At 42.3% G+C, this 26,648-nt stretch overlaps 1 protein-coding gene across 4 annotated transcripts in view; it reads left to right on the top strand.

Moving 5' to 3' along the window:
• Window positions 1-26,648, top strand: part of LDLRAD4 (low density lipoprotein receptor class A domain containing 4) — a 452,021-nt gene that overhangs the window by 384,017 nt on the left and 41,356 nt on the right. Inside the window, exon 1 of one of the 4 annotated variants that reach the window (XM_053243493.1) lies at window positions 5,062-5,109. The exons of the other annotated variants lie outside the window; for them this stretch is intronic. Coding sequence (XP_053099468.1) covers window positions 5,085-5,109 — 25 coding nt within the window. The 5' untranslated portion in view covers window positions 5,062-5,084. Of the gene's footprint in view, window positions 1-5,061; window positions 5,110-26,648 lie in introns of those variants that run through there. 4 annotated transcript variants of the gene reach the window in all.

The following is a 26,648-nucleotide window of genomic DNA, read 5'->3' as shown; positions in this document are numbered from 1 at the left end:
GAATATTCGGACAAATAATTACAGAACAGGGCATAAAACCATGCCCCAAGCAAATAAAAGCCATTAGGGACTCAAAAGCACTAACAAACATTACTGAATTGAATGGTGAATTATTTCAGTTGATACTTGCAAGATCTCTCCAATAAAGCACAATCACTAAACGTGCTACAGAGATCTAATACATCCTGGGTCTGGGGACCAGACCAAGAGGCAGCCTTTATAAAGATAAAAGATATGGAGGCTGTTCTCATGTGCCACCTAACCCAGGCTAGGGATGCCCAGCCTGAGTTAGAATATGTGAGAACTGCTGCAATCGGGCCTCATCTTGGCAGGCCAGTGCCGCCTAGCCCAGCTTTTTAGCCCAGCTGCTAGTTGAGGGTAAGGGAGTGAATGCCCAGCTGTACATGGAGATGAGCACCTAGAGCGCCTGCCTCTTGGGGGAATGCATTGTGTGTGTGTTGTGTGGTACATTGTGGGATTCCCGGAGGCTAGGATGACTGCTGGCCTCAGAGCGATCCGTGCTGCTCTGCGATGCGCAGAGCAGCAGAGATTGTTTGGGAGTGCGCTCCACAAGCTCTGGGGGTGGTGGTGATTTAAACCAGCCTTCCCCCCTGCCCACCTGCTGCTCTGGTCATGTGAACAACCTCATGATCTAAAATGTCCCCGGCTTACAGTTGTATGATGCTAAGAAACCTACAGTGGTTAGTGCTGATGCAAGTAGCTACTGTATGGGCTAGGTGGTATACTATTCAAATTGCATGGGTCAGAATGGATGCCAGTCACATTTTGCACTAGAACTCCTACAGAAGCAGAAAAACATTGTGCACAAATCAAGAAAGCATGCCTAGCCAGTCTTTGGGCATGTAAAACCTTCTGCAGATATTTGTGTGGTCTACCATCCTTCAGACTGCTCACTGACCACAAACTCTTCATGACCCTAATAAAAGGGAATATTTAGATCAAGAATCAGCAAGAATCAGCATCTTTTGGTAAGAATGATGTGGTTCAACCCAATAACTGAATATTTTCCAGGATAAAGCTGATATTTGCAGGTGCCTTATCATGAAGCCCCACACAGCTGGGAGTTTCCTATGATCTAGAGGAGGAAGTACAACCTTACAGTAATTCAGTACACATTTTAACAGAAATATCTGTTAAGAGGTTTCTTCAGATCAGAACAGCTACTCAGAATGATCCAGAATTCCAAGAAGTCTTACACTACATCAGGACTGGGTGGCCTGAACAAATCTATTACACTTCAGAGGTACCTAAGAAATTGTATTGTTGTGTCACAAACTATCTTGGGGTTGTGGTGGACAGCTCGTTGAAAGTTTGGCAAATGCGGTTCAATGTTGACAAATGTAAAGTGCTGCACATTGGGATGAAAAATCCCAACTTCAAGTATACATTGATGGGATTTGAGCTGTCGCTGACTGACCAGGAGAGGGATCTTGGGGTTGTGGTGGACAGCTCGTTGAAAGTGTCAACTCAAATGTGCAGCAGCTGTGAAAAAGGCTAATTCCATGCTAGGGATCATTAGGAAGGGGATTGAAAATAAAGTTGCTAATATTATAATGCCCTTATACAAAACTATGGTATGGCCACACCTGGAGTACTGTATACAATTCTGGTCACCACATCTAAAGAAGGACATTGTAGTACTGGGAAAGGTGCAGAAGAGGGCGACCAAGATGATCAGGGGCCTAGAGCACCTTTCTTATGAGGCAAGGCTACAACACCTGGGGCTTTTTAGTTTAGAAAAAAGACGACTGCAGGGAGACATGATAGAGGTCTATAAAATCACGCATGATGTTGAGAAAGTGGATAGAAAGAAATTCTTCTCCCTCTCACATAACACTAGAACCAGGCTTCATCCCATGAAAATGATTGCAAGGAAATTTAGGACCAGGAAAAGGAAGTACTTTTGCACACAATGCATAATCAACAAGGAATTCTCTGCCACAAGATGTGGTGACAGACAACAACTTGGATGGCTTTAAGAGGGGTTTAGATAACTTCATGGAGGAGAGGTCTATCAACAGCCTCTAGTCTGTGGGCTATAGGCCACCTCCAGCCTCAGAGGCAGGATGCCTCTGAATACTAGTTGTAGGGCAGTAACAGCAGGAGAGAGGGCATGCCCTCAACTCTGGCCTGTAGGCTTCCAGCAGCATCTGGTGGGCCACTGTGTGAAACATGATGCTGGACTAGATGGGCCTTGGGCTTGATCCAGCAGGGCTGTTCTTATGAGCAAGGAAATCCTAGATCTTATTCACCGAGGACATCAGGGCCTAACCAAATGCCATGAGTGTGCCAAGCAGACAATATGGTGGCCCAGTATTGGAAATGACATAAAGATCAAGGTCTCATCCTGTGATTACTACAGAAGGAATAGAAGGAAAAGAGTCTTTAATTACCACACCTTTGCCTGCTAGCCCTTGGAAGAGACTTGCAGTAGACCTGTGTGAATTTTGAGGCCAACACTATTTGGTTGTCATAGATAGTTTTTCTAGATATATGGAGCTACTCTCCTTGCCTGATATTACATGCTGCTGCATCATCACACAACTGAAGAATACTTTTGCCCATTTTGGCATTCCAAAATATATGGTGACATACAATGCACCCCAGTTTACAGCAGCAGAATTCAAGCTCTTTTGCACATTGTTTTACTTTAACCATATCACTGCTATTCCTCACTACCTCAGGCAAATGGGGAAGCAGAGAGCAGAGCCATTGGATGATCCACATATTGCTCTGGTGTGGAGCTACAGATCAACACCATTAATAGATACTGTATATAGCCCTGCAGAACTGTTAATGGGAAGACAAACCAGAACACCTGTTCCAACCCTAGAGAAGAATCTTACTTTAAAGTGGCCCAGTCTGAAAAAAGATTGCAAAGCCAAGAAAAGCTATGAGTGTTTTTACAATCGGTAAAATCCAGTGCAACCATTACCGTATTTACAGCCTGGCAACAGTCTCTATAAAAAACCTGATGGAGAAAAGACATGGCAAACTCCTGTCACCATTGAAGGAAGGAGCAAAACATCCATATAATATTCTGTCAAGACAGATAGTGGAACATTTAACAGAAAATGCAGAGATCTTGTCATACCTGAGGGAGAACAATCTCCCAATATGGAAGCAGTATCCCAAAACTGAAGTTCACCTATAGATAGATAGATAGATAGATAGATAGATAGATGTGCACCTAGGTAATTTTGGAGCCTGGACCTAAAGGCCTTTGGAGCCCCCCTGCCCTTGCAAATTAAGCATCATCATGCTCAGCTGGGCAACCACACTTCCTGGGACAGACTAAAGAGGATTTTGTGGGGTGGGGACCTAAGGGCTGTGAAGGCCCTGGACTTCAGTCTGGAAGTTCAGGGGTAAGAGCACCTCTGCCTATGGAGACTGTGCCAGAACCAGCCACCAAGAATGACAAATGATACTAGTACTTAGATCACCACTTGTTCTGGTTGAATTATTCAGAAACTCTTAAGATTTCAAGATGAGTAATGGACTAACAAACTGTCAAATGTTTTAGTTGTGCTGTAACTTTAAAATTGCCATTTGCTCTAGAAAAGGGTGGCGGGGGGGGGGGGGGAGATGTCTGAAAATATAATACATCCCAGCCAGTTGGTGGCACTATCATTTGCTGGAAATGATACTAACTAGAGGCAGAGTCCTTTCTCTATCCTGCCAGTTTCTCTTGTTGTACTTGTTTATTCCTGTAGCGCATTAAAGAAGTCTTTACTCTAATGACTGCTGTTCTCTGAGCTCCCATGACACCTTCCACCAACTATCTTGTAATGATTTACATATATAAAAACACTTCAGTAGTAATACTAAAAGATAGACAAAAGCAAAGGATTAATGTTGGGTGGCTATTTTCAGGACTATGTGCAAAAGCAATCAGTATGCAAAAACCTTCAAGCCAGGTCTCAGCTTCACTTCTAAAGAGCACATTTCTTGTCTTACAACTGCCAAAATAGGTTTGGAATGTGTGGTGAACTGAAACTCAGAAACCACAGGACTCCCATCTGAACAGGATTTCCAGTGGTCAGGGTAGGGACTGCAGTTCCCTGCTTAGGTGGGTTGTTGTTGTTGTTTTTGTCCCTAGCAGAAGTTGTGCAAACTAAGCAAACATATACAATATGCTTAATTTGCACAATATACTTAAGTCATCGGGCTGCTTTGGAGTAGAAATTTCTTTTTCACAGTTGTAGTATATTTTCTGTCAAGACTAGGTGACTTACTTTGCTGGTACTTAGAGAACTGCACTGGCTCTTGCTGTGTTCCTAGGCACAATTCAGAATCCTGGTGCTCGCCTTTAAAGCCCTGCATGTATTGAGAGCTGGGCATCTGAAGGATTGCCTGTTCCAATATGAACTTGCCTGTATAGTGAGGTCCTCTTCAGAGGATTCTTCTCAGGGGTCTTCCTCAGGGTGTTCCCAACATCTGAGGTGAGGTGGGCCTCAGATGTTGGGAACACCCTGAGGAAGGCCCCTGAAAAGAACCCTCTGAAGAGGACCTCACTATACAGGCAAGTTCATATTGGAATAGGCAATCCTTCAGATGCCCAGCTCTCAATACATGCAGGGCTTTAAAGGTGAGCACCAAGATTCTGAATGGGAGTTGTAGTCCATGGGACTACATGGGAGTTGTAGTCCAACAGCATCTGGTGAACCAATGTTGAAAACCCCTATATTTTAGCATAAACGTTTGTGAGCTAGAGCCCAGTTCATAAGATGCAGAAGTGTTATCCTTAGCCACTAGATAAGTATCCATATCTGCATGGGTATGGGGGAGGGGGGATAAAGTCTGAGACCAAAGGACTCTGAAATTTAAAAGGTACAGCTTGTAGTCATTCTTATGGAATGTTTACATGTTTGAGATAAATACAGTGACAATTTACAACAACAGTAATTGGTAATAACAAGTCATCCTGGCTATACTAAATTCATTCACATGTATATTAAGAAATAAAACAATTGTTTATTATTTGGCTCACAGATTTGTCCAATGTTTGTCCAATGCAGACTGCAGAAGGTGTTTACAGGAGTTAGCAGATATCACATTGGAGGATGAGCAGAAGAATCAGCCCTGATGGTATGGCTGAATGTATTAGATCATATATAATAGTATTGCCTGAGTAGATATGAGAACACAGTTGACATCCAGATTTGTGGCAAAATCTGGTCTGTGTATGTGTGTCTCTTTTATGTGGTCTGTTGTTGCTAGTTAATTTCAGGATGGGGGCTTTATGAAAGCAAGGAAAGGCCTACTGACCTGGAACTAGGCATATTGACAGTTAGCAGATACATTATTTTAAAAATAATTTAAATACTAAGGCACCCAGAAAGAAAGCATTAATTCAAGACAGATTACACAATAGGCCAATTTAGGCATCATGCAGAACCATGGTTAAATCATCATTCCACACAACTTCTCTGAACCTTGGGAGCACATTCTCCTTCTTCCCCTTCCCACATATGAGGCTCAGAGGCATTGTGTGGAACCAATATTGAACTGTGGTTCTGCATGATGTCCGAACCAGCCTGAAACTTGAGCTGTGCAAGCCATTTGCAGTATTTTGATGTACTGATAGCATTACTTATATTGAGTGTGTATCTTATAGGCTATTCTAGAAAAATGGAACCGGAAAGTGGAGCACTGTTTCTCTGTGTTTTGCCTCTAGCTGTTTAAAAAAATCACAAATGCACAATTTTAATGACTAAAACATAGCATTAGCAAGGAGGCATTCTGCTCTAGTTGTTGCATTAGAGAATGGAATGCTTGTAAACTGCTCTCAAGGAGACGTTTTTGTGGTTCATGTCCCTTCCATAAGCCCCCTACAAAAGAAGTAGTTTTCTTTCTTTGTCCAAGATGCTGTTATTAATGAATAACATCAGATGAAAGGTCATGCCATATATAGTCAATTTAAGCAACATTTAGATGTTCCCCACTTCTTATGTGTCTAGGTATGTATGGAAGCTTGTGCTCTAGATTTCAGTAATCTTGGAACTGAGATTTTTAAAAACCACCTTCAATTTGTTATCTTCTGTGTGTGCATGTAATTTAGAGAAATACATGTTAATGGTGGTTACTGATCTCCTCCTCCTCAGCTAGCTTCTCTATTTTTGCTTTAAATGAAATGTTGCTACCCTGCCAGTATTAGAATTTCATTTTAAACACAAACTGGAGGAGTACCTACTTATTTAATCCAATTCTAGGTCCAGCATTTGCAGCAGAGTGCCATTTTGCTAAACTCACAAGACAGGATTAATGGTGCCTAGAGAACACTAGTATTGCTTTAGTTTGTGTTTGAACTTGAAACCTTTTATATATGACTCTGTACAGTTCTGCATGAATGCCTTCTCCCCTTAGTATTCCGATCTGATCATATAACATTATTTCTGGTTAAAGATTCACCTAAAGGGGATCAGTCCCTATACCAGTGAAGTGATATGGCTGCCTGTGGACATCCACTTTGTCTAACTGGAAAAAGAGAGAGAACAACAGAGAAGGAGAAATTTATCTCCCTTTTCAGAAAAACAGTAGTAACAAACACACCCATACCCACACCCTCCCAGCACCATGTGCTACAAGTGTCCTACCCTACCCTAGAAAACACACACTCACATTTTATTATTGTCTGTGAGTTAAAAACAAGATCAGAGGCACTGGCAGTGATCGTGTGCTAAGCAGCAGCTGGGTTGGAGGGCTTTTCCTTCTACCTCATTAAAGACCTGGATAGAAGCGAGCCCTCCAACCCAGCTGTGCTTAGCACACGACCACTGCCAGCACCTCTAACCCTGCATTTTACTCACAAATGTTCAGAAAATGGGATCATGCACAGCTCCTGAACTAATAATGATAATGCACAGCTTCCCAAATACTAATCTTTGTTGCCCTCCTCTGAACCCATTCCAGATTATAAATGTCCTTCTTAAAATGTGATGCCCAGAACTGGACACAGTATTCCAAATGAGATCTGACCAGTTCAGAATAGAGTGGAATTACTGCTTCTCATTGTGTGGACTAAGGATGTGCACGAAACTGTTGGGCATTCTATTCCTAGAATGCCAAACTGGTTTGGAACCCTGTGTTCGAACCAGTTCAAACATGGGGGCGGAGACACCTTTAAGGACAAGGGAGGGTGCACTTACAACCTGCCGACTGCGTTTCCCCTGCTGGTGCTCCCTTTAAGACCAGACTGGTAGGGCAGCAGAATACCTCCCTGCCGCCTTGTCCCTTCTTCGGCATGGAAGTGACAGGAAGTAGCATGCATGCATGTGCACATCGATGTGTGTGCGAGTTAGTGTGATGTGTATGTGCACGTGCTCTGCACATGTGCATGCTACTTCCAGTTACTTCTGGACTGAAGAGGGGATGGGGCGGCAGGGAGGTACTCCGCCACACCGCCGGTCCAGTTTTCAAGGGAGCGCCAGCTGGGGAAACACAGCAGGTGGTGGGGTAAGTGCACCCTCCTCCATCTTTAAAGGTGTCCCCCTGCCTTTGAACTGGCCTCTGCCGGTTCCGTGCACATCCCTAGTGTAGACTATGCCTCTGTTAATGCAGCCTAAGATTGCATCACACTGCTGCCTCATATTCAACTTGTTATCCACTATGACACCTAGGTACTTTTACATGTACTGTTGCCAAGCCAGGTCTCCTCCATTTTATTCCTGTGTATTTGATTTTTCTTGCTCAAATGCAGGACTTTAGATTTGTCTCCACTGAACTTCATATTATTAGTTTCAGCACAATATTCAACTAAACTGGGCAGAATCTTGATTCTGACTTCTAAGGGTTAGCTAGCCTCCCCAGCTGTGGTCATCTGCAAATTTGATAAGCATCTTCTCTGTTGCTTTCTCCAAGTCATTTATTTTTCCCATGATGGGAAAATGGCTTCCCATCATGGAAGCAACAGCCATCACAGTTACGGCATTTCCCTGTGCGAATGCCGCTGTGGCTAGATCAAGGGGGTAAGTGACACACCATGGAAAGACTTCCAACATGCTTTTGGTGCTGTAGTTGTGAGCAGCCATTTTGTTTTTAACATCTGAATAGGGATTACGTCTATGGTATTTCCATGATCTATTAAACTACTAACAAAACAAAACAAAAGTTGAGATTTATCTGGCATGACTTGTTCTTGACAAATCCATGCTGAATTTGACAGAATGGTTAATAATCTGTTCTAGGATTTTGCCCGGTATCAAGCTTACAAAGTCTGTAGTTTGCTGGCTCCTCTTTCCATTTTTTAAAACATAGGGACACCATTTGATAGTTACCAATCTTCTGGCATCACAGCTGTTCTCTAGGAATCCTCAAAGATTACAGACAGTGATTCTAAGATCAGATCTACAAGTTACTTCAGCACCCAACAGTGTGATTCATCTAGACTTGGTGGCTAAACTCATTTGAGGTAGCTAGATGTTTTCTTATCATCTCTTTGCTTATTGTGAGGTGCAGTTCCCTCTTTTCTTTTGTGCATCTGTTGTCCAGCTGGGTCACATGTGCCTTATGGGAGGAGACAGATGCAAAATGGGAATTAAATGGGAGTACCCAGAACGTTGGGGGCAATATGCTAAATCATTGTAAACCGCTTAGAGAGCTCCGGCTATAGAGCGGTATATAAATGTAAGTGCTATTGCTATTGCTAAACAACTCTGCCTTCTTGCTGTCACCTGTTACAATTTCACCATTTTCTCCAACAGACACACCACTTTCTTGACCTTCCTCTTGTTTTGGATGTATCAGTAAAACCCCTTATTATTATTATTTTTACATCCCTCATAAGCCTCAGCTTATTTCCAGCCTTAACTTTTCTGACTCCATCTCTACAGGTTTGGGTCATCCTTTTGTACTTTTCTTTGGTTTTATGCTACCTCTTCCATTCCTATGTGTCTTTCTTTGCTTCTTGCTGATCAGAGAGTTTTTAATGCATCTGGTTTCTTGGGTTGTCTTCCATGTTTCCTTCTCATAGGAATTGTTTGCAGTTGTGTCTTCAGAATCTTGCTGTTCAGAATCTACCATTCCTCCTTGACTTTTTGTCCTTTAGGATGTTTAGTTTGGAGATCTTACCTAATTTTTTTGTCTAGGAGATCCCAATGGGGGTATTTTTTGATGATCCACTATGTTGATAGATGAGGGTGGCCATTGAAACGATAGGTAACACCTCTTTATAACACATATACTGGCAGACAGATACAAATCCACAGCACATGGGAAGGTGGCTTTGGGGACTCTGGGGACTTTTTTGCTGATCCATAATGTTGGTTCAAAATGGTAACCACTCAGAGAACACCCCTTTGTAATTCATATTGTAACTGATATTTGGATACAAACCAAATTCAACTGCATGGGAGGAGATTCTGGGCAAGTCACCATGTTAAAAAAAGCGAAACATAGGTTCTGTTAGGGCTGCCTTGAACGACTTGACTTTTACCAAAATATTTCAAGAGCTGCATCACTAGGTGTACACACACCATACACTAGTGAAATTAATTGTGACTGACATAAGGAAAAAAGACATGGGGGGATCAAATGCTACTCACAATAAACTCCTTCTGTTTTGTTTGTTACTCATTATCAAAACAATTTGATAACTATATACTTTCTGTTATTCTTGTGTTCCAACCCCTTTCACTGGCAGTGAACTTCACATCTGCCTTTCTCAAAGCAACATTGCTTCTTCTCTCTTTTTCATTTTTTTCTCTGGAGAAAAAGAATATTTCTTTTTCTCTGCTGCTCTGGCTGGCACTTGGCTGTGTGAAGTCCTGACTATATGTCCTGGGCACATATAGAATAGTGTAAAGCAGGGCTTTTTTGAGGGAAGATTGAAAACTTCACAATGGTGTGTGAACAAAATATGTGTATGTAGCATGTGTCAGTGCAACACACACACACACACACACACACACACACACACACACACACGCATGCATTTTCATTGTCTGCGCACACATACGTTGTTGCCTTCAGTCACATTCCACAACATTAGGAAGCCTGGACAGAGTAGCAGAAAATCCTCAGAACTGGGAATTTGACAGCACTATCACAGACTTGTGTTCTATTCATTGGTGAAGAAGACTGTGTGGAGTTTGTGGAAAGCGTCTTTAACAGAGGGAGGAGAACTGTATGTATGGTACTTAGACTTTGGAGCTGCTTTGGAGCTGCTGGTTGTAACCCCCTGGACTAATTTGGCATCCTCGCTTGCTATGCAGGGCAGTCTAAAGTCAGTCCCAGAACTGACTGCAAACTTGGCTTCTAAAATGCTGTTGAACTTGTGTAAATGAAGAGTGGGTGAATGCCTGCATTCTTGTACATTTAAGAGGGCTTAGAGTAGTCCAACAACCTTCTGTAGAGCAGCTCTTCTGCTGCACTCCAGACTCTTTGGGGATTTAGGAGATTCATTATGCAATGAAATGGGAGGGTTCTTCCATTTTCCAGAGCCAAGTAAAACACGGGAAGAATTTTGTTTTATATTTTGTTCCATGATCTAATTAGTTTGTGCCATTGCCTGCGGGAAAGAAGGAAGCAGTGAAATTCTTTATTTCATGCTAATATATAGTCGTCCTATTAATTACAGCATGCAAAGAAAGGCCAAAGGTATATGGAAATAAGAGCTTGGCCTAAAGAAAAATATTGTTGTGAAATTAAACAGTAAATAAGGCCCTGGACCACTGGGAACCTAAACTGATACACTTTTAGTTTAGTTTTTGACTTTGTGCTCTATTAATATGGGAATGCAATGGCATGGTGGAGGTGGGTGAGATGCATGGACATTGTTGCGCTTTACAGCATTAACATATTGTGGTAAAAATGGTAAGAGTTAAATTACCTAAGCTATTACTCAATTCTCTCACCAATTCTCTACTTTTATATTTAAACACCAATGCCCCCCCCCCGCCAACTTCCAAAAGGGCATGTGAACAAATCAGTGCTTGAGGCAGAATATATGAGCTTTTTGCAATGCAGAACGTTGCACCCAGGAGAACTCCTGTAGTTTCCCAATCCTTGGGGTCCTTCATTGTATTGTCCTTCAATGCAGTATAAATGGGGAAGCAAGCTGATTTCAGTATTTGAGAGATGGCATTCTAGAGCTGATTCACACTACAGAAGCCATTTTGCTCAGCTTCCAAGCTTGTCCCTGGGTATGTATTTGTGTGGGTAATATAATAACATGTGAATCCAATGATTATTGGCTGATAGCGGTTCCCACAGATGGCTGGACAGAGTGCCACCTCAACTACCAGACTTGCTGGTAGCTATAGCCAAGCTTTTCACTATTCTCGTCTCACACTTGTTTAGACAAATGCATTCCCAAATGCTGTCAGGATTGCTAACAGCATGGTGTAGTGGTTAGAGTGCTGGACTAGGACTGGAGAGACCCGAGTTCAAATCTCCATTCAGCCATGATACATGCTGGGTGACTCTGAGCCAGTCACTTCTCTCTCAGCCTAACCTACTTCACAGGGTTGTTGCAAAGAGAAACCTAAGTATGTAGTACACTGCTCTGGGCTCCTTGGAGGAAGAGTGGGATATAAGATACAAAAGAAAAACAAAACAAATGCTGTCAGGATTGCTAACAGAGCAAAATGTCCATTTTTTAAAAAAACCTGCATGTATGTTTCCAGAGATTTGTACTAAATAATTGAAGTGGGTCAGTTGTGACCAATTTAATTCGTTTATTTTCCATAGGTAAGCACTGGCAGTAGGCTATATATGCCAGAGCATTACAGCAGTTTTTTGTTTCACAGAAAGAGAGTTCTGTTTGCTACTCTGATTTCCCTTCCTTTGAAGGAATGGTAGTCAGTTGTAGAGATTTACCTCTTTATGGCTCTCTCTTTAATTTGTGAGATTCTGCCTATAATCTTGGGTAGCGGATGAACTGACCATAGCAATATAGTAAGAAACTTTTATTTGATTCCTGATTCATTGTATGTTGGCAACTGTTTGCTCAGGTCCCTTGAAAGGTTTCTTCCAAATGAAGTAATTAATTGAACTTTTCCCTGAGAACGAAATGAATGCCTGCTGTAAACTTCTTGTCTAGGGCATTTTGAGCTTTTTGCTGAGCTTGACAGCAGTGAAGATTTCCTACCCACATAGGTTATTAGGTGCTGCTTATCCTTTGGTTCCACTGCCTGGTGAAATATTAGATAACGGGAAAAGAGCTTATCGTAACATACGTCTGAACTGACAAATATGGCAGCCTTTCAGCAAAAAGGCTAATGCACATGAGGTCCTCTTTCTGGCTTAGAATAAGAATGAGCTTGGTACTTGTCTTGTCCCATTGACAATGGTCAAATGCATACAATGTGATTTCCATAGCATCCAGACAGCCTGAGCACCTAATATCTACCTGTCTAGCCAGCGCATCAGCTTTCCTGGAGCAGAGAGCAGGAGTTTGTCATTGAGACTAATTTCTAATGCATCAGGAACATGTCTTTTACCAGCTTGCTTTATTTCAGAGCATACAATGTAAGCTGCATAAATTTGTTTACCTTCAGTGACAAATAACTGTCAGTCACCTTTTGTTTTGTCTTTTAAATAAGCCCCCGAAAATGCTTTTAGGATTAAATTTTCATTGCTTCAGACAGTGGAGAAGGGAATGCTGACAAGACAGGGTTATATGTACTTGATTGAACAGTGTTGATGGGTTTGTATTAATGGGGTTTTTTTGCCTCCTAATTAGGGAGCTATTTTAACATTGGACAATGTTAGCTTAGTAATAATGTGGCTTACATTCAGCCTCTATTAGCACTACACACACATTTTATAGCATATATATATATATATATATATATATATATATATATATATATATAATTTATACATAACATACACCTACACACACACACAGCTGGAAGACTTTAGGATGGCAGATGCTGCTCCAATAGGAATATGAACTGCTTTGTACTTTACATAAAAGGGTACCCCCATTTCAAAATGCAATTTTCTCTAATATTTGAAGGGAAGACCCACATATCCAAACATGAGAAACATGCTTCTGGGAGCTGTGATTGGCAGATGTTCTCAGGTATCTGTATACACGTGTGTACACACACACACACGAAATCTTACAGAAAATACAATATTGACCCCCGAATGACAGCATGGGACTATATAGCAACTTCCCACATATACCTTTCTTCACAAATGTTTTCACTCATCAATACTTACTTATATATTTCCTTCCACTTTTAAAGTGATAGATTCTATGTATGCCTTGGTGCTCACCTAATGATGAATACCATGCTGTACACAAGTTTCACAATCATAGAAGAAATATTTAAATAGTGTGTTATCTGAAAAATCTTCTTCTTTGCCTGAGAATTCCCACTGTACCCCAGGTGTCTTCCTGACTTTGGGATGGATGGATTCCTATCCTCAATTTACCTTATTAACAGCAAAGTCTACTTGCTGAGACTACTCAGCATAAAAGGGGGAAGCATCCACGTTCCCGATTTCGCTCCCTTTCATCCCATAGGAAACATAGAAGCCAGAAAAGGAAGTCTAAGCATAGATCCAGGGGAAAGGACAAATATAAGCACAAGAGATCTAGTAGTTCTTCTGTCTCCTCAGAGGCACAGTCATTAGATTCCTCTTCTTCATGTTCTCCTACCCCCTCTCTCGTACACAAGACTAAGACAGGATCAGGATCTAAACAGGCAAGAAGGCTGCCCAGATAATTTCTGATTCCACCCTGGGGGAAGTTCCAAAATGAGGGCTTTGGGTGGGGTCTAATTCTGGATCCCAGGCTGGCTCAGGTTCCCCCACCCATTCAGGGAATAAGCAAGAGGGGGAATTGTCTGAGGAGGAGTTGGAACATTCAGATAATCCTCCAGACAGACTTTTCCAAGTTGACATGTTCCCAACCCAACCCTTTTGGCTAAAGCACATCATACCTTACAATGATTGGAGGGACCACACCTCAGAGCTGAACAAAGTTCTGAACCTGCTCCCCGTGAGGCCAAGTCATTGTTTCTGAAAGGACCATCTAAACTTCATACTGTCCCTTCCCCTGCCTTCTTTGATAGGGTTGTTAAATCTGAATGGACTGCCGTCGCTAAGTCTCAGACAGTTCACAAAAACAGTAACAAGCTCTACACTATTCCAGACCCTGTTATACAGAAGCTGAAGGTTCTGGTGGTTGATGCCACGTTCACAACCTTTGCTTCCACAGTGGTAAGTCCTACAAAGAGGGAAGGGCCGGGGCTAAAGATCCCTATGACAGGCGAGTGAAAACAGCCCTCTGTAAATCTTTCAAGGCCACTTCTGTAGTTCTTAGGGCATCAGTCACTAATTCCCTTTTCTCTAAATCTGTACATCTGGGTTAATGAGTTGGCAGCTGCTGAGCCCATTCCCAAGCTGGTGAGGGGTGATCTTAAACAGAAGGCACTCACTGCAACCCTGCTGGCAGACATTTCTCTTGAGGCCATTGGCATACCTCACAGCTTTTGTCTGCCAGTGTAGTGGCACATCATAACATCTGATTTTGTAACTGGGATGTAGATCCAGGCTCCCAATCTAGACTCACTAACTCCGCCTTTACCAGGACCAAGTTATTTGGAGAGTCTCTGTATCTGGTCCTTGTTGAAACTAGGGATAAGAAGAAATCTCTCCCCATTGAAAAAAAGGACAACTGCAAATCTAAAGCTCCACAATTTCCCCATCCAAACAAACATGTTTCTTGCCCTTGAAGGTCGGGGTAGAGGGTGGCTTTAAAGCTACATGGTCACATCCCAAATCTTTCTTCAGAAGTTCTGCACGCTCTTCTGATTCACCTGGCTCTTTCAGCAAGGGAGCGAAGAAACAACCTTCCTCCTGATGCCATGCAATCTTCATCTCCATTCAAGGTTGGGGGTTCTCCACTTTGCACAAGAATAATCCGCAACTACCTTGGACCACTGGGTGATGGAGATGGTGACATGGGGTTATTCCCTGGATTTTTTCTGGCAACCCAGACATAAATTCATACCCTCCCAGAAGGCCCAAGATCCTGTCAAGCACCAGGCCTTCTTATCAGCAATACATCACTTGTTGGAGATCCAAGCTATAGAGCCATTCCCCAAGTGACACACCTGCTCAGGGGTCTCTTCATATTTTTCTTGGTTCCCAATAAGGTAGATCAGAATTATAATTTCCTCTTGGCCCTTATGGGAAAGGAGAGAAACTTTGGAGGTTAAAATATTGGGGGAAAGTATGTGGACTTGTACATCTGCTTTTTGTTGTGTATTGTAACATGATATGGGGGGATGCTGCAAGATCTGTGAGGTCCACATTCATTTGGAAATTGTGCTTCTTGCCACAGGGGTAAATGTGCAAAGGAGAAGCTTGCACATTTTAAAGGGTTTTTTTTACATGTATACATTTCTACACATAAGCCTCTAAGATGAGTGAAGCAATAATATAATCCAGCAAAATATTCAAAGTGGAAAATGTGTGACCCACTTACATGCCAGCTTTTTACCACTTCTTGCAACAAGCAATGTGGCTCTTTTCATATAAAATTTTGTGAGAAAAGGTGCTTACCTCATCTTTTGAGTTGGCCTTCCGCTTTAGGAGTCAGCATTACTTTGTGAGTTAAAATGAAGCACTGAGAAACATAACTGTTATTGTCTCAATTCAGTGACCTTGGGAAAGTCTAGGCCTTTTGGTTTCCTCATATAGAAATTAAGGTCAGGATCTGTGTTCCCTGTATTGAAATTCCAGGTGTAGTTTCCAGGGAAACTACAGCTCCCAGCATTCCCAACCAAAGACAATTGCAGCTGGGAGTTGTAGTCAGCAACATCTTGGACTCCCTGTTAGAGGAAACACTGGTCAGAATCCAAAGTTACTTTAGGTATAGACAAAAGATTGGTATGCTTAGTTGACTTTTTTTCTCCTGTAAACACCATACTTGCATACTGTATCACAAACTGCTTTTTAAAACCTGTTTCAAAAGAGACCTAGTCCAACACTCTAATCATTACACCACACAGTGACATGGGTAACAAGGGGGAAGTAGGTTCTATTTGAAAACACAAGCCCCAATCCCTCTTGGTGTACAGAAGTGGTTGCACTATTCTTTGGATCCCAGCTCTGAGTTGGGATCACCTCCCTTGTGAGGCTGTTGTGAGAAATAACTCATTAACATCAGTTAGGCATTTCAAACAGAACACCATTATTTACATGCCTAATAGCATCATTTGTATTTCAGCTGAGCCTCCACATAAAAGTGATTGGATGCTTTATAGATAGATGCCTGGATAGAAGGATAAAGAATGTAATTTGTGACAGATTGCCACCATCTCTGCTTCATTCTGCGTCTGACATTAGCAGTGCAATTCTTGGGAGGTGCTTGAAAAATTGAAAGAAAAGGTAGATAGATGACTGCCTACTTTACATCACATCACTCATAAAATGGCGGCGGGGGAGAGTATAGTCAATAGAGAAAATGTGTCTGCACTCTAGAAGCAAAAACGAAAACTTGGGGAGCAAAAATTAGGCCTCTTAAATTATCTCAACCCAAGACAATTTAACAGCATGAAGTGTACTTATGTAAGTGACAGAAGTGTCTACTATTTCATGATTAAGAAATTCAAACTTGCTTCCTTGTCTGGAAAATAAATCCTCTCTGGAAAATGAATCCTTGGGTTTGTGTTACCTGTTGCCTGCAAAATCACTGTCTATAGAAGGTGACTAAACGTTGCATCAGTTAAGTCAGGCAGAGTTCTTCCTGAGGAGACATTTGATCTGTTTCGGATCATTCCCTTGGGTAATTATTCATATGCTAAAGCCATATCAGACTGCGCATGGACCTCCAGAAAGGCCAGGTTTTCTGCTGATTCCCTGGTTCCATTTGGCAGAAGCAGTATCCTGATTTTGTTAAGATTTTGTAAAGGGGTAGGAATAGCAAAACTTTAAGGCTTTGTTCTAACAATGACAGTGTTGATGACAGAGAAATATGCCAGGACAGAGAGAAAAGGCTGAATTTCATAAAGTCAGAATCAACAGTGATGTTTAGGATAACTGACAGCGGCTCAAATTCTGACTAGCAAAGCACTGGTGCAACAGGAGAAGCATCACTGTGCAACCTTCAGGGACATATTTTCAGATGGTACAGAGCGCATCCTGGGGAAGGGGAGCTTGCTGCAATTTGCCTGCACCACTGAGCCAGCAGTGGAGCTAAGTTGATTTTACTTTTCAGAAGGAGCAATGCTTTTCCATTGCCCCAGTGCTTAGTCAGGATGTTAGCCAGGGCTGGGTTTTTGAGGGGAAGCGGGTATAAACTCTATTGTCATGCAGCTCTCAAAGAATTCAAGAAAGAATTCTTTGAGATGTGAGAGAACCAATTGTCCTGCTGGCTGCGGCAAGCACCTATTGGAAATAGCGATGTCACCATCAAGGGGCATGATCAAGTTGCATGCACATCAATCACTATTTTCAGTAGGCTCTTTCCAGGGCCAGAGGGAGAAGGGAGAGGCAGGTCATGACAAGAGTGGGGAAGGCAGGCTGGGCCGGAAGAAAGGTGGGATTGGAGGAGCCAGGAAGTGGCAGGTTGGAGCCCCTGTGTGCTTCAGCGGAGGAGGAGGTTGCTGGTGCTGCTGGTGCCCCCCCCCAAAAAGTGGGCGCATGAACGTAGGCCCTGAAGCTTAAGGGTAATCGCGCCTCTGCTCATTTTTACCCCAACACTGTGGCTTTCTTCTTCAGCTGGTTGGGCCTGAAAGCCTCCAGCTGGCATCTATGTGTTCTAGGGAGACTAGAAAGGACTGAGTAAAGTGCAGTGTCTGGATGGCTGTCAGATTTAAATAGCTCTAGCCTGCTTGGTTTCCCATGGACGAAAAGTAGCAGGATGCTGTGATAAATTCTGAGGTTGAGGAACATTTAAAAGGTGAGGCACCAAGAAGAAGGGAGACTGAAGAAGGGTTCAGATCTAAATTGACTAAGGCTTCATTTGTAGTTGGGAATAACTCATCTGGAGATATGTATTTTATATCTGTAGGTGTCCAATTCAAGTGTCTTATCAGGAACCAACTTTCATATGACAAATGCTATGTTTTGTGCAATGGTGTGAAGAGTCTCGGAGAAGAAGATTTAAATAAAGGGTTAATGGATGTGTAATGGTGGGTGTGGCTATAACCTGGATAGGTTGCTGTTGGGAGAGAGGGAGAGCAGTTAGGTTTGGGCAGTTGGGAATGACAGCTGAGCAGAGGTTAGCTGTGAGCTGAGAGGAAAAAGAGTCAGCCAAGAGGGAAGGCTAAAGAGAAAAACGTATCTGTGTGGCCAGACTAGTAAAATCGCCCTGAGCCATTTTTGGAAGGGCGGTATAGAAATCGAATAAATAATAACAACAACAATAAATAAATAAAAGGCAGGGAGAACTGTTATCAGAGGAAAAGAAGGGGAAGGGAGAAAAAGCTGCATTTACACATTATGTTGGATGTTTATGTAATCCATGTACAGTGTTCATAGGTATGGATCTATATGCAGGTACTGTTATTCATGTTATGCAGGCACAGCAGAACACATCTTGCATCTAGGCAGAGGCGTATCTAGGGAAAATAGCGCCTAGGGCAAACACTGAAATTGCGCCCCCTGTCCAAGCATCTGACACCCATCTTTCAGATAACTTTACCATAATATCAGCTGAAAAATACAAGTCAAGCTCGTTAATCTTTTAATATTTCAAAAACTATTTAGCAGTGGACTTAGCCAGACCAAAAAATGCTGGAAAACTACAAATTTCAGTATGTGGGGGCTCATGAAATACCCAAATACTATGTGGAGATGTACTTGGAAAACTAAACAGAAGTGCCTGTCTAATTCTCTACTATGCATTGTAGCATCACCATTACATAAGTTTTAAAAATCAATGGAGAATATGACTTTTCCCAGATACTCTGTAAATATATGCAAAGGATATGCAGAGTAAACTGTGTCACTGCTTGGAATATATTCTAGTCTTTCAGAAAGACAGTTAAAATGAGAGAAAGAGAGCAAGAAACTCCCAGTGGGCCTTAATATTAAGGGTTTCACACTGATTCAAAGACAAACTCACCATTAATAGCCATATTAGCAAGACATCACATTTAACTCACTTATCACAAGAAGCAAAGTTAGAGCAAATGGATACAATCCTAGCTCTTAAGGGTCAGCTCAGTATTCACAAGCCCTGATTCTCTGTACATAGTGCCAATCTGAATATGTGTACAGTGTCTTATATTATATATTTATTATTATTATTTTTACCCGTAACCCCTTTGGGGGGCTTCCTAAAGGCTGGGTGGATTTTTTTGCAAAGATCCCCCCTCACCCCGCTGGCCTCGCAGGGACCATTTGAGCATGTGCATTGGCCATTTTTAAAAATAATCTTTTTTTTTTAAAGACCACTGAAAACAAAATGGCCACCACGCATGCTCAAATGGCCTCTGCAAAGCGTGGCATGACCTAGAGCCTCACAGAGGCCATTTGAGCATGCACGGTGGCCATTTTGTTTTTGGCAGCCTTTTTTTTTTTTTTAAATTAATTTTACAAAATGGTGCCCCCCTTCAAGTGGCGCCCGGGGCATGTGCCCTGCCTGCCCTACCCCTAGATATGCCCCTGCATCTAGGGGGCCTGTACCCAGGCTCATTTTTAAATGAATAGTCATTCACACAAAAACATGTACAAGTGTAAGTGTACAGACATCAGCATGCAGATACAACATAATGTGTAAATAGAGCTAAAATCTTTTGACTATCCTTCAAAGTAACTTGCCGCGTAAGACACGGCCTCATCAAAGAGACTGGTCTTGTGGTCATGGTCTTAGCAAGCATGAATTGGCTCCTTGCTAAGCAAAGTCTACCTTGGATTGCATTTGGATGGAGACTACATGTGAGCGCTGTAACCTTAGGGGATATGGCCACCCCTTAGGGGGTGGGGCCATATCTCAGTGGAAGAGCATCTGCCTGCTTGCATGGAGAACGGTCCCAGGTTCATTCCTTGGCATTTTTAGGTAGGGCTGGGAGAGACTCCTGCTGTAGAGCCACTGCCAGTCAGGGTAGACTATACTGAGCTAGATGGACCAATTGTCTGACTCAGTATAAGGCACCTTCCTGTGTTCGAATGTTCCGATGTCAGAGCCTGCTTCGAGATACATAATAGCATACAATAGAAATAACTATTTCAAGAGAAGTATGTTTCACAGCCAAGCCTAGAGCTACGAGTGGAGAAAAAATCCCCAAAGTGGGGGAAAGTATAGCCCTATTCAGATGTTATTCACAGAGACTGTACACTCCGAAAGTGCACTGGAAGTCCCTCTTCTACCTCACAGGGTTGTTCTGAAGATATAATGGGGGATGATTAGACCATGTAAACTGCCTTTAACTTCTTGGAGAAAAGGCACATTAAAAATGTAAAAATTGTAAAGGGCAGAAGTCACCAGTGTCATGAGGCTGTGATATCCCATAGGGTGTTTTTCTCCTTTCAACAGTGAAAGTGGAAGTGCATAGCTATTGCTGTACTCACTTTTTGACAACCTGCCCTGAGCAGTAAGTTGTGACTAGCCCATACCAGCTTCTTGAACCCCAAAATGAAAGGTTTTTGCTTGGAGATTTATTAACCCTGGCAAAAAAAACCCCCTATTCCTTACTAAAGATTATGGGCTTGCCAAGTTTAAATTCTTTCAACTTTAGTCATGTGATTAGAATAGATATTTTTTCATTCTCCCAGTAAGTGAAACCAGTGGAAAACCTTTCTCATAAAGCTTTCCAAAATATTGTTTTTATATAGAAGCCAGTCTTGGGAAAGTGTATTCTTAAATATTACAAACGTTAGAGCAGGGTTATAATGAGATCTCTTTGTGACCTGAACAAGTGATTGCTCCAGGAGATTGCTGTGTTGTGTGAGCAGCACTAACAGGCAGAGCGCAATACCAGAAAATAGAATTTGTCATCTGAAAGTATCAGCTAACCCATTTTTAATAAACATGTGCTTTCAATTCCCAATATGTCTGATGAGGTTTCAAACCAAATTACATTCTTGCTTCTGAAACAGAGAATGGCAGTGCTATTGTAGCTGCCCTAAGGCCTCCTCCTCCTTCTCTTATAGAAAGCAGCTGTACTTTTGCCATTGACTTTAAATGGCATCCAGATCTGGTCTTTTAGTATGCTGACTGCTCCCCTCCCCTTGCCCATTTACAACCTCCACATCTCATCTCATATCTCCTCCCTGCAGGCTTTCCAGAATACCACTGTTAAAATCATCTCATTGTCCCAAGCATGGCACCTTCTGCTTGAATCTTCTTTTGTTTTGTGGTCAATTCATAGCCTAAATTCTGATCTGTTCTTTGGGGTCTGAAGCTGCTTTTCAGACCTTGCGCAACATCTTTTTTTCCTGTGCCAACTTCATGTTTCCTTCTTGTTCCCATGGCCACCTCATTTTAGAATATTAATTCTAATTTTAATTCTAGTAATTGGTCTATAAGATATTTCTACTTGGGAGCCATGGGGGTGGGGGTGGGTGGGAGGACTGGAGACAAAGATGCAGAATATTAAGAAACTAAGACCTAGCTTTCAAGAAAAGGGAGGAGGGGTTTTGATTTGTTGAGCACTGGGATACATTTTGAGGCAAATGAAGCCTGTACAAAAGGGATGCGTTGTACTTGAACCAAGATGGAACCAGACTGCTGGTGCTTAAGATGAAAAATGTCACAGAGCAACTTTTAAAATGATGCCTTGGGGAACTGGGTCGTATCTAGTTCAGCAAGCAAAATCCACTAAGATGTAAACTTTTCAAAATAAGCCAGAAAGGGACAGAGCAGAACTAGGAGTAGATCATATGGAAACACATGGCAGCTGGTCAAAAAGGTTAAATGACAGTAAGGGAGATGGCACATGCCAATACCAGGTAAGAGACCTGGCATATAAGACAGAAGCCTCTGAGCCAAGATGGTCAGGCTGGAGTGCTTGGTTGCTAATGAAAACATAGATATAGTGGGTATAACATAAACTTGGTGGAATGGTGAAAACTGTTATTCCTGGATACAATTCTACAGGGAGGGGTAGATTGCGGGTGGGAATTTCACTGTATGTTAAAGAAGGGATATTATCTACAAGCTAGAAAACCTAGGAAGACCGAAGTTCTCAACAGAAACTCTGTGGGTCACAATACGAGGACTGAAAGGAAATGTGTAACTAGGGATGTGCTATCACCCTCTCAAAACGCAGAGAGTAACTGTAGTTGGAGAAGCAAATCAGAGAGGTGTCAAAGAGAAACAGAGTTGTAATAATGGATGACTTGCTTACATAGACTGGACAAATTCATGTGTGGGCATTGACAGAATGGCCATATTTCTAGACATGCCAAATGGCTGTGCCTTAGAACAATTCATTGTGCAACCAACCAAGAGACGTCGACCTTGGATTTAATCCTGAGTGGTGCCCAGGACCTGGTGCGAGATGTCAGAGTTGTAGAACCACTGAGGAATAGTGACCATAGTGTGATTCAATCCAGCTTATATGCGAGTGGAGCATTGACAAGGAAGCCCAACACAGATGCATTGGACTTCAGAAGAGGAAACTTCTCAAAGATGAGGAGACTGGTAAGAAGGAGGTTGAAAGGGAAAGTCAGGAGGGTCAAATCACTCCAGAAAGCATGATTCTTATTTAAAACCACAATAATATACTCTCAGTTGGAATATATACCAAGGAAGAGGAAAGGTAACACCAAGTTCAGGAGGATGCCAACATGGCTAACAAGTAGAGTCAAGGAAGCTATAAATGAGAAGAAGACTTCATTCAGAAAATGGAAGCACTGGCCAAATGAAGAGAACAGAAATGAACATAAACTCTGGCAAAAGAAATGCAAGGAGAAAATAAGGTGCAAAAAGAGAGCTTGAGAAGCATACAGAAGTGGCAAAGGGAATCACAAAAACTTCTTTAAATATATTAGAGGCAGAAAACCTGCCAGGGAGATGGTTGGACCAATTTGAGGTGACAAGAGAAGATGTTCTAAACTGTGCTGAAAAATTAAAAATTACCAAATCGCCAAGGCCAGATGGCATCCACCCAAGAGTTCTGAAGGAAGTCAAATATTAAATTGCTGATCTCCTAGCAAAAATATGTAACTTGTCCCTACAATCAGACCCTGTACCAAAGGACTGGAAAGTTGCTAACGTAACTCCCATTTTCAAAAAGGCATCTGGGGCGATCCAAGAAACTACAGGCCAATTAGCTTAACTTCTTTGCCAGGAAAATTGATGGAAAGCATACTTAAGGACAAAATTGTTAAACATATAGAAGAAAAGCCCTTGCTGAAGGAGAACCAGCATGGCTTCTGCAAGGACAAGTATTGCCTCACTAACTGTTTGGAGTTCTTGAGAGTGTCAGCAGGCATGTGGATAAAGGTGATTCATTTGACACAGTATACTTGGACTTCAAAAAAGCTTTTGACAAAGTTGTCCACCAAAGACACTTGAGCAAACTTAGCAGTCATGGGTTAAGGGGACAGGTTCATGTTTGGATTGGTAACTGGTTGAAGGACTGGAAACAGGGTAGTCATAAATGAACAATTTTCACAATGGAGAGAAGTAAGAAGTGAGGTCCTCCAGGGATCTTACTGGGACCATTGCTCTTAAATGTGTTCATAAATAATCTAGAGGTTGAGGTAACCAGTGAAGTGGCCAGGTTTGCAGGTGACACTAAACTATTTAGGGTAGTGAAATCCAAAACAGATTGTGAGGAACTCCAAAAGGATCTCTCCAAACTGGGTGAATGGATGACAAAATGACAAATGTGGTTCAGTATAAGCAAGTGTAAAGTAATGCCTCTTGGGGCAAAAAACCCAACTTCGCATATAAACTGATGAGGTCTGAGGTGTTGGTGACTGAGCAGGAGAGAGTTCTTGGGGACGTAGTGGTGAACAGCTCATTGAAAGTGTCGACTCAGTGCATGGCTGTTGTGAACAAGGCAAATTCCATTCTAGGAATCATTTTGAAGGTGTCAGAAAATAAAAATTTTAACATTATAATGTCCTTCTACAAATCTATGGTGTATCCACATTTGGAGTACTGCTTACAGTTCTGGGCACCGTATCTTAAGAAAGACATTTTAGAACTGGAAAAGATGCAGAAGAGGGCAACCCAGATGATCAGGAGCCTGGAGCACCTTCCTTATGAGGCAAGGCTACAGCATCTGGGACTTTCTAATTTGAAAAAGAGGCGACTATGGGGAGACATGTTAGAAGTGTATAAATTAAATTATGCATGGAGTAGGGAGAGTGGAAAAAGAGAAATTTTTCTCCTCTCTCAAACACTAGAACCAGGGGCCATCCAATGAAACTGAAGGCCAGGAAATTTAGGACCAACAGAAGGAAGTACTTTTTCACATGGCACATAATTAATCTATGGAACTCTCTGCCATGGGATGGGATGATGGCCACTAGCTTGGGTGGCTTTAAAAGGGGCTTAGACAAACTCATGGAGCACAGGTCTATCAATGGTCACTAGTCAGAGGGCTATAGGCCCCTTCCAGCCTCAGAGGCAACATGCCTCTCAATACCAGTTGTAGGGGAGCAACAGCAGGAGAGAGGACATGCCCTCAACTCTTGCCTGTGGCTTCCAGCAGCATCTGGTGGGCCACTGTGTGAAACAGGGATGCTGGACTGGATAGGCCTTGGGCCTGATCCTGCATGGCATGTTCTTATTAAGGAAATTGCCTGATGTCAAATGGATTGTTGAGAGGTGTCAGAAGGTGCCCTGCTAATCACTAGGCAGGCTGATGACTGTAAGTAGGTCCATTTTATTTAATTATTATGTGGTTGCAAGGATAGTATTGCAGTGAATAATATTTTTGTGTGAACCTTGTCTAGGTAGCGATGTCATTTCTGCACAGTACTTTTAATACTTTGAAGTGTTTCTTGGGACTGCCAAGAGCTGGAAAGTGTGTGTCTGTTTGTCGCTCACAGTCAGACACACACTCAGAAACTAGAAGCAAGACTGTGAAAGTATTGCGTACACAGACAAACTGCATTCTTGTTTCTCCTTTGTGGTGAGAACCGATATTCGGGAGCGGCTCAGTGCTGTCTGCAGTAGCTGAACATGCTCTATATATCTGAGTGAGTCAGGAAGTGTTTGTTGTGGCGTGGCTTTTAACTGGCACACAATGCAATGAAATGTCTGGTCTGCAACTGTGGTAAAGTTCAGGGAAGGTGTTTAAAAAAAAACAAAAAACCACACCCTGCAGGTGTTTCCTAACAAGCTAGAATAATTTCAGCTTGAGATGGTATGCTAAAAATTAGTCAGCATAGCCGTTTAAACATGTGAAGGACCTAAAAAGCTGAAAATAGGCTCCATGGTAACGGTAGAATTAATATACTCTATTATTAGAAGAGGTAGGTAATGCACTGGGTTTAAACATGGAGGTGAAATTGCTGCTCGCCACAATGAGTGGGCTTGGTCAAATCATACTGTTGAGTGAATCACAGTCAGCTTCTGGTTCAGTAAATTTAACATTTAGGGAGATTTAAAAGAAGAAAAACAATATTAGTGATTGCCAAGATGGTGCTAAGAGAGAAAGGAAGCTCTGGGATATTTTTATATCTATCTGTATCTCTATCTCTCTATCTATCTATATATGCATATATGTGGCTCTTGAGAGGCAGTGAATTGTAGTGTTAAGAGAACTGGGAAGAGCTGGGTTGAAATTCCTGTGTAGCCACCGAGCTCTCTTGAGCCAGTCATTATAACCCTAAAGGTAAAGTGTGCCGTCAAGTTGGTTTTGACTCCTGGCGACCACAGAGCCCTGTGGTTGTCTTTAGTAGAATACAGGAGGGTTTAACCATTGCCTCCTCCAGTATGAGATGATGCCTTTCAGCATCTTCCTATATTGCTGCTGCCCAATATGGGTGTTTCCCATAGTCTGGGAAACATACAATCAGGGATTCGAACCGGCAACCTCTGGCTTGATAATTAAGTCATTTCCCCACTGCGCCATTAGGTGGCTCCATTATAACCCTAGTCACTAGTCGCACATCATTTCCAATATGTGCAGTTTGCATTCAGTGCATGTTATGTACATATCTGTGCAGTTATTCACACGTTTTGTTCAGTGCATCTAACATCAGTACATTTTCCATCTGTAGCCTGCAGGTTCACATTTAAAAGTAAAGCACTGCCTTTTAAAGTGTTGATTCTCTAATATTTAGCAGGGGAGAGCAACTGGCCCTATCCAACTGTAAACACTACCAACAGCCAATGGAGAGATGCACAGTGTCTGTGGTGGGTGTTTCATTGGTGGTGGGTGGTGGTGTTTACCTTATGAGATTGTGTGAGCCCTTTGGGGACAGGGAACCATCTTATTTCTTTTCTCTCTGTGTGTGTAAACTGCTTTGGTAACTTGGTTGAAAAGTGGTATATAAATAGTGGTAGTAATAATAGTAACTAGCTGCTCTGTGCGCTAAGCATCTGCGCCTCTATTTCTCCCTCATCCTCGGGGCCCCTCCCTTGTTCTTGGCCCCTCATTCTCAGCCCTCTCCCTCCTCTTCCCTTGCCAATGTTTTTTCTCCCCCCACCGCCACTTTCGCTTTCTTTCTCCCCGCCCCGCTGCCCATTCGCCGGCCTGTCTGTTGGCCTTGTGTAAGGTGCTGTGTAAAGACTGCAGAAATCAAACACCATAGTG

The sequence above is a fragment of the Hemicordylus capensis genome, chromosome 4 (genome assembly GCF_027244095.1).
Source record: "Hemicordylus capensis ecotype Gifberg chromosome 4, rHemCap1.1.pri, whole genome shotgun sequence".
Taxonomy (NCBI): Eukaryota; Metazoa; Chordata; class Lepidosauria; order Squamata; family Cordylidae; genus Hemicordylus; species Hemicordylus capensis.
Note: the sequence above shows the minus strand (reverse complement) of the source record. Positions and strands in the feature narration are given on the sequence as shown.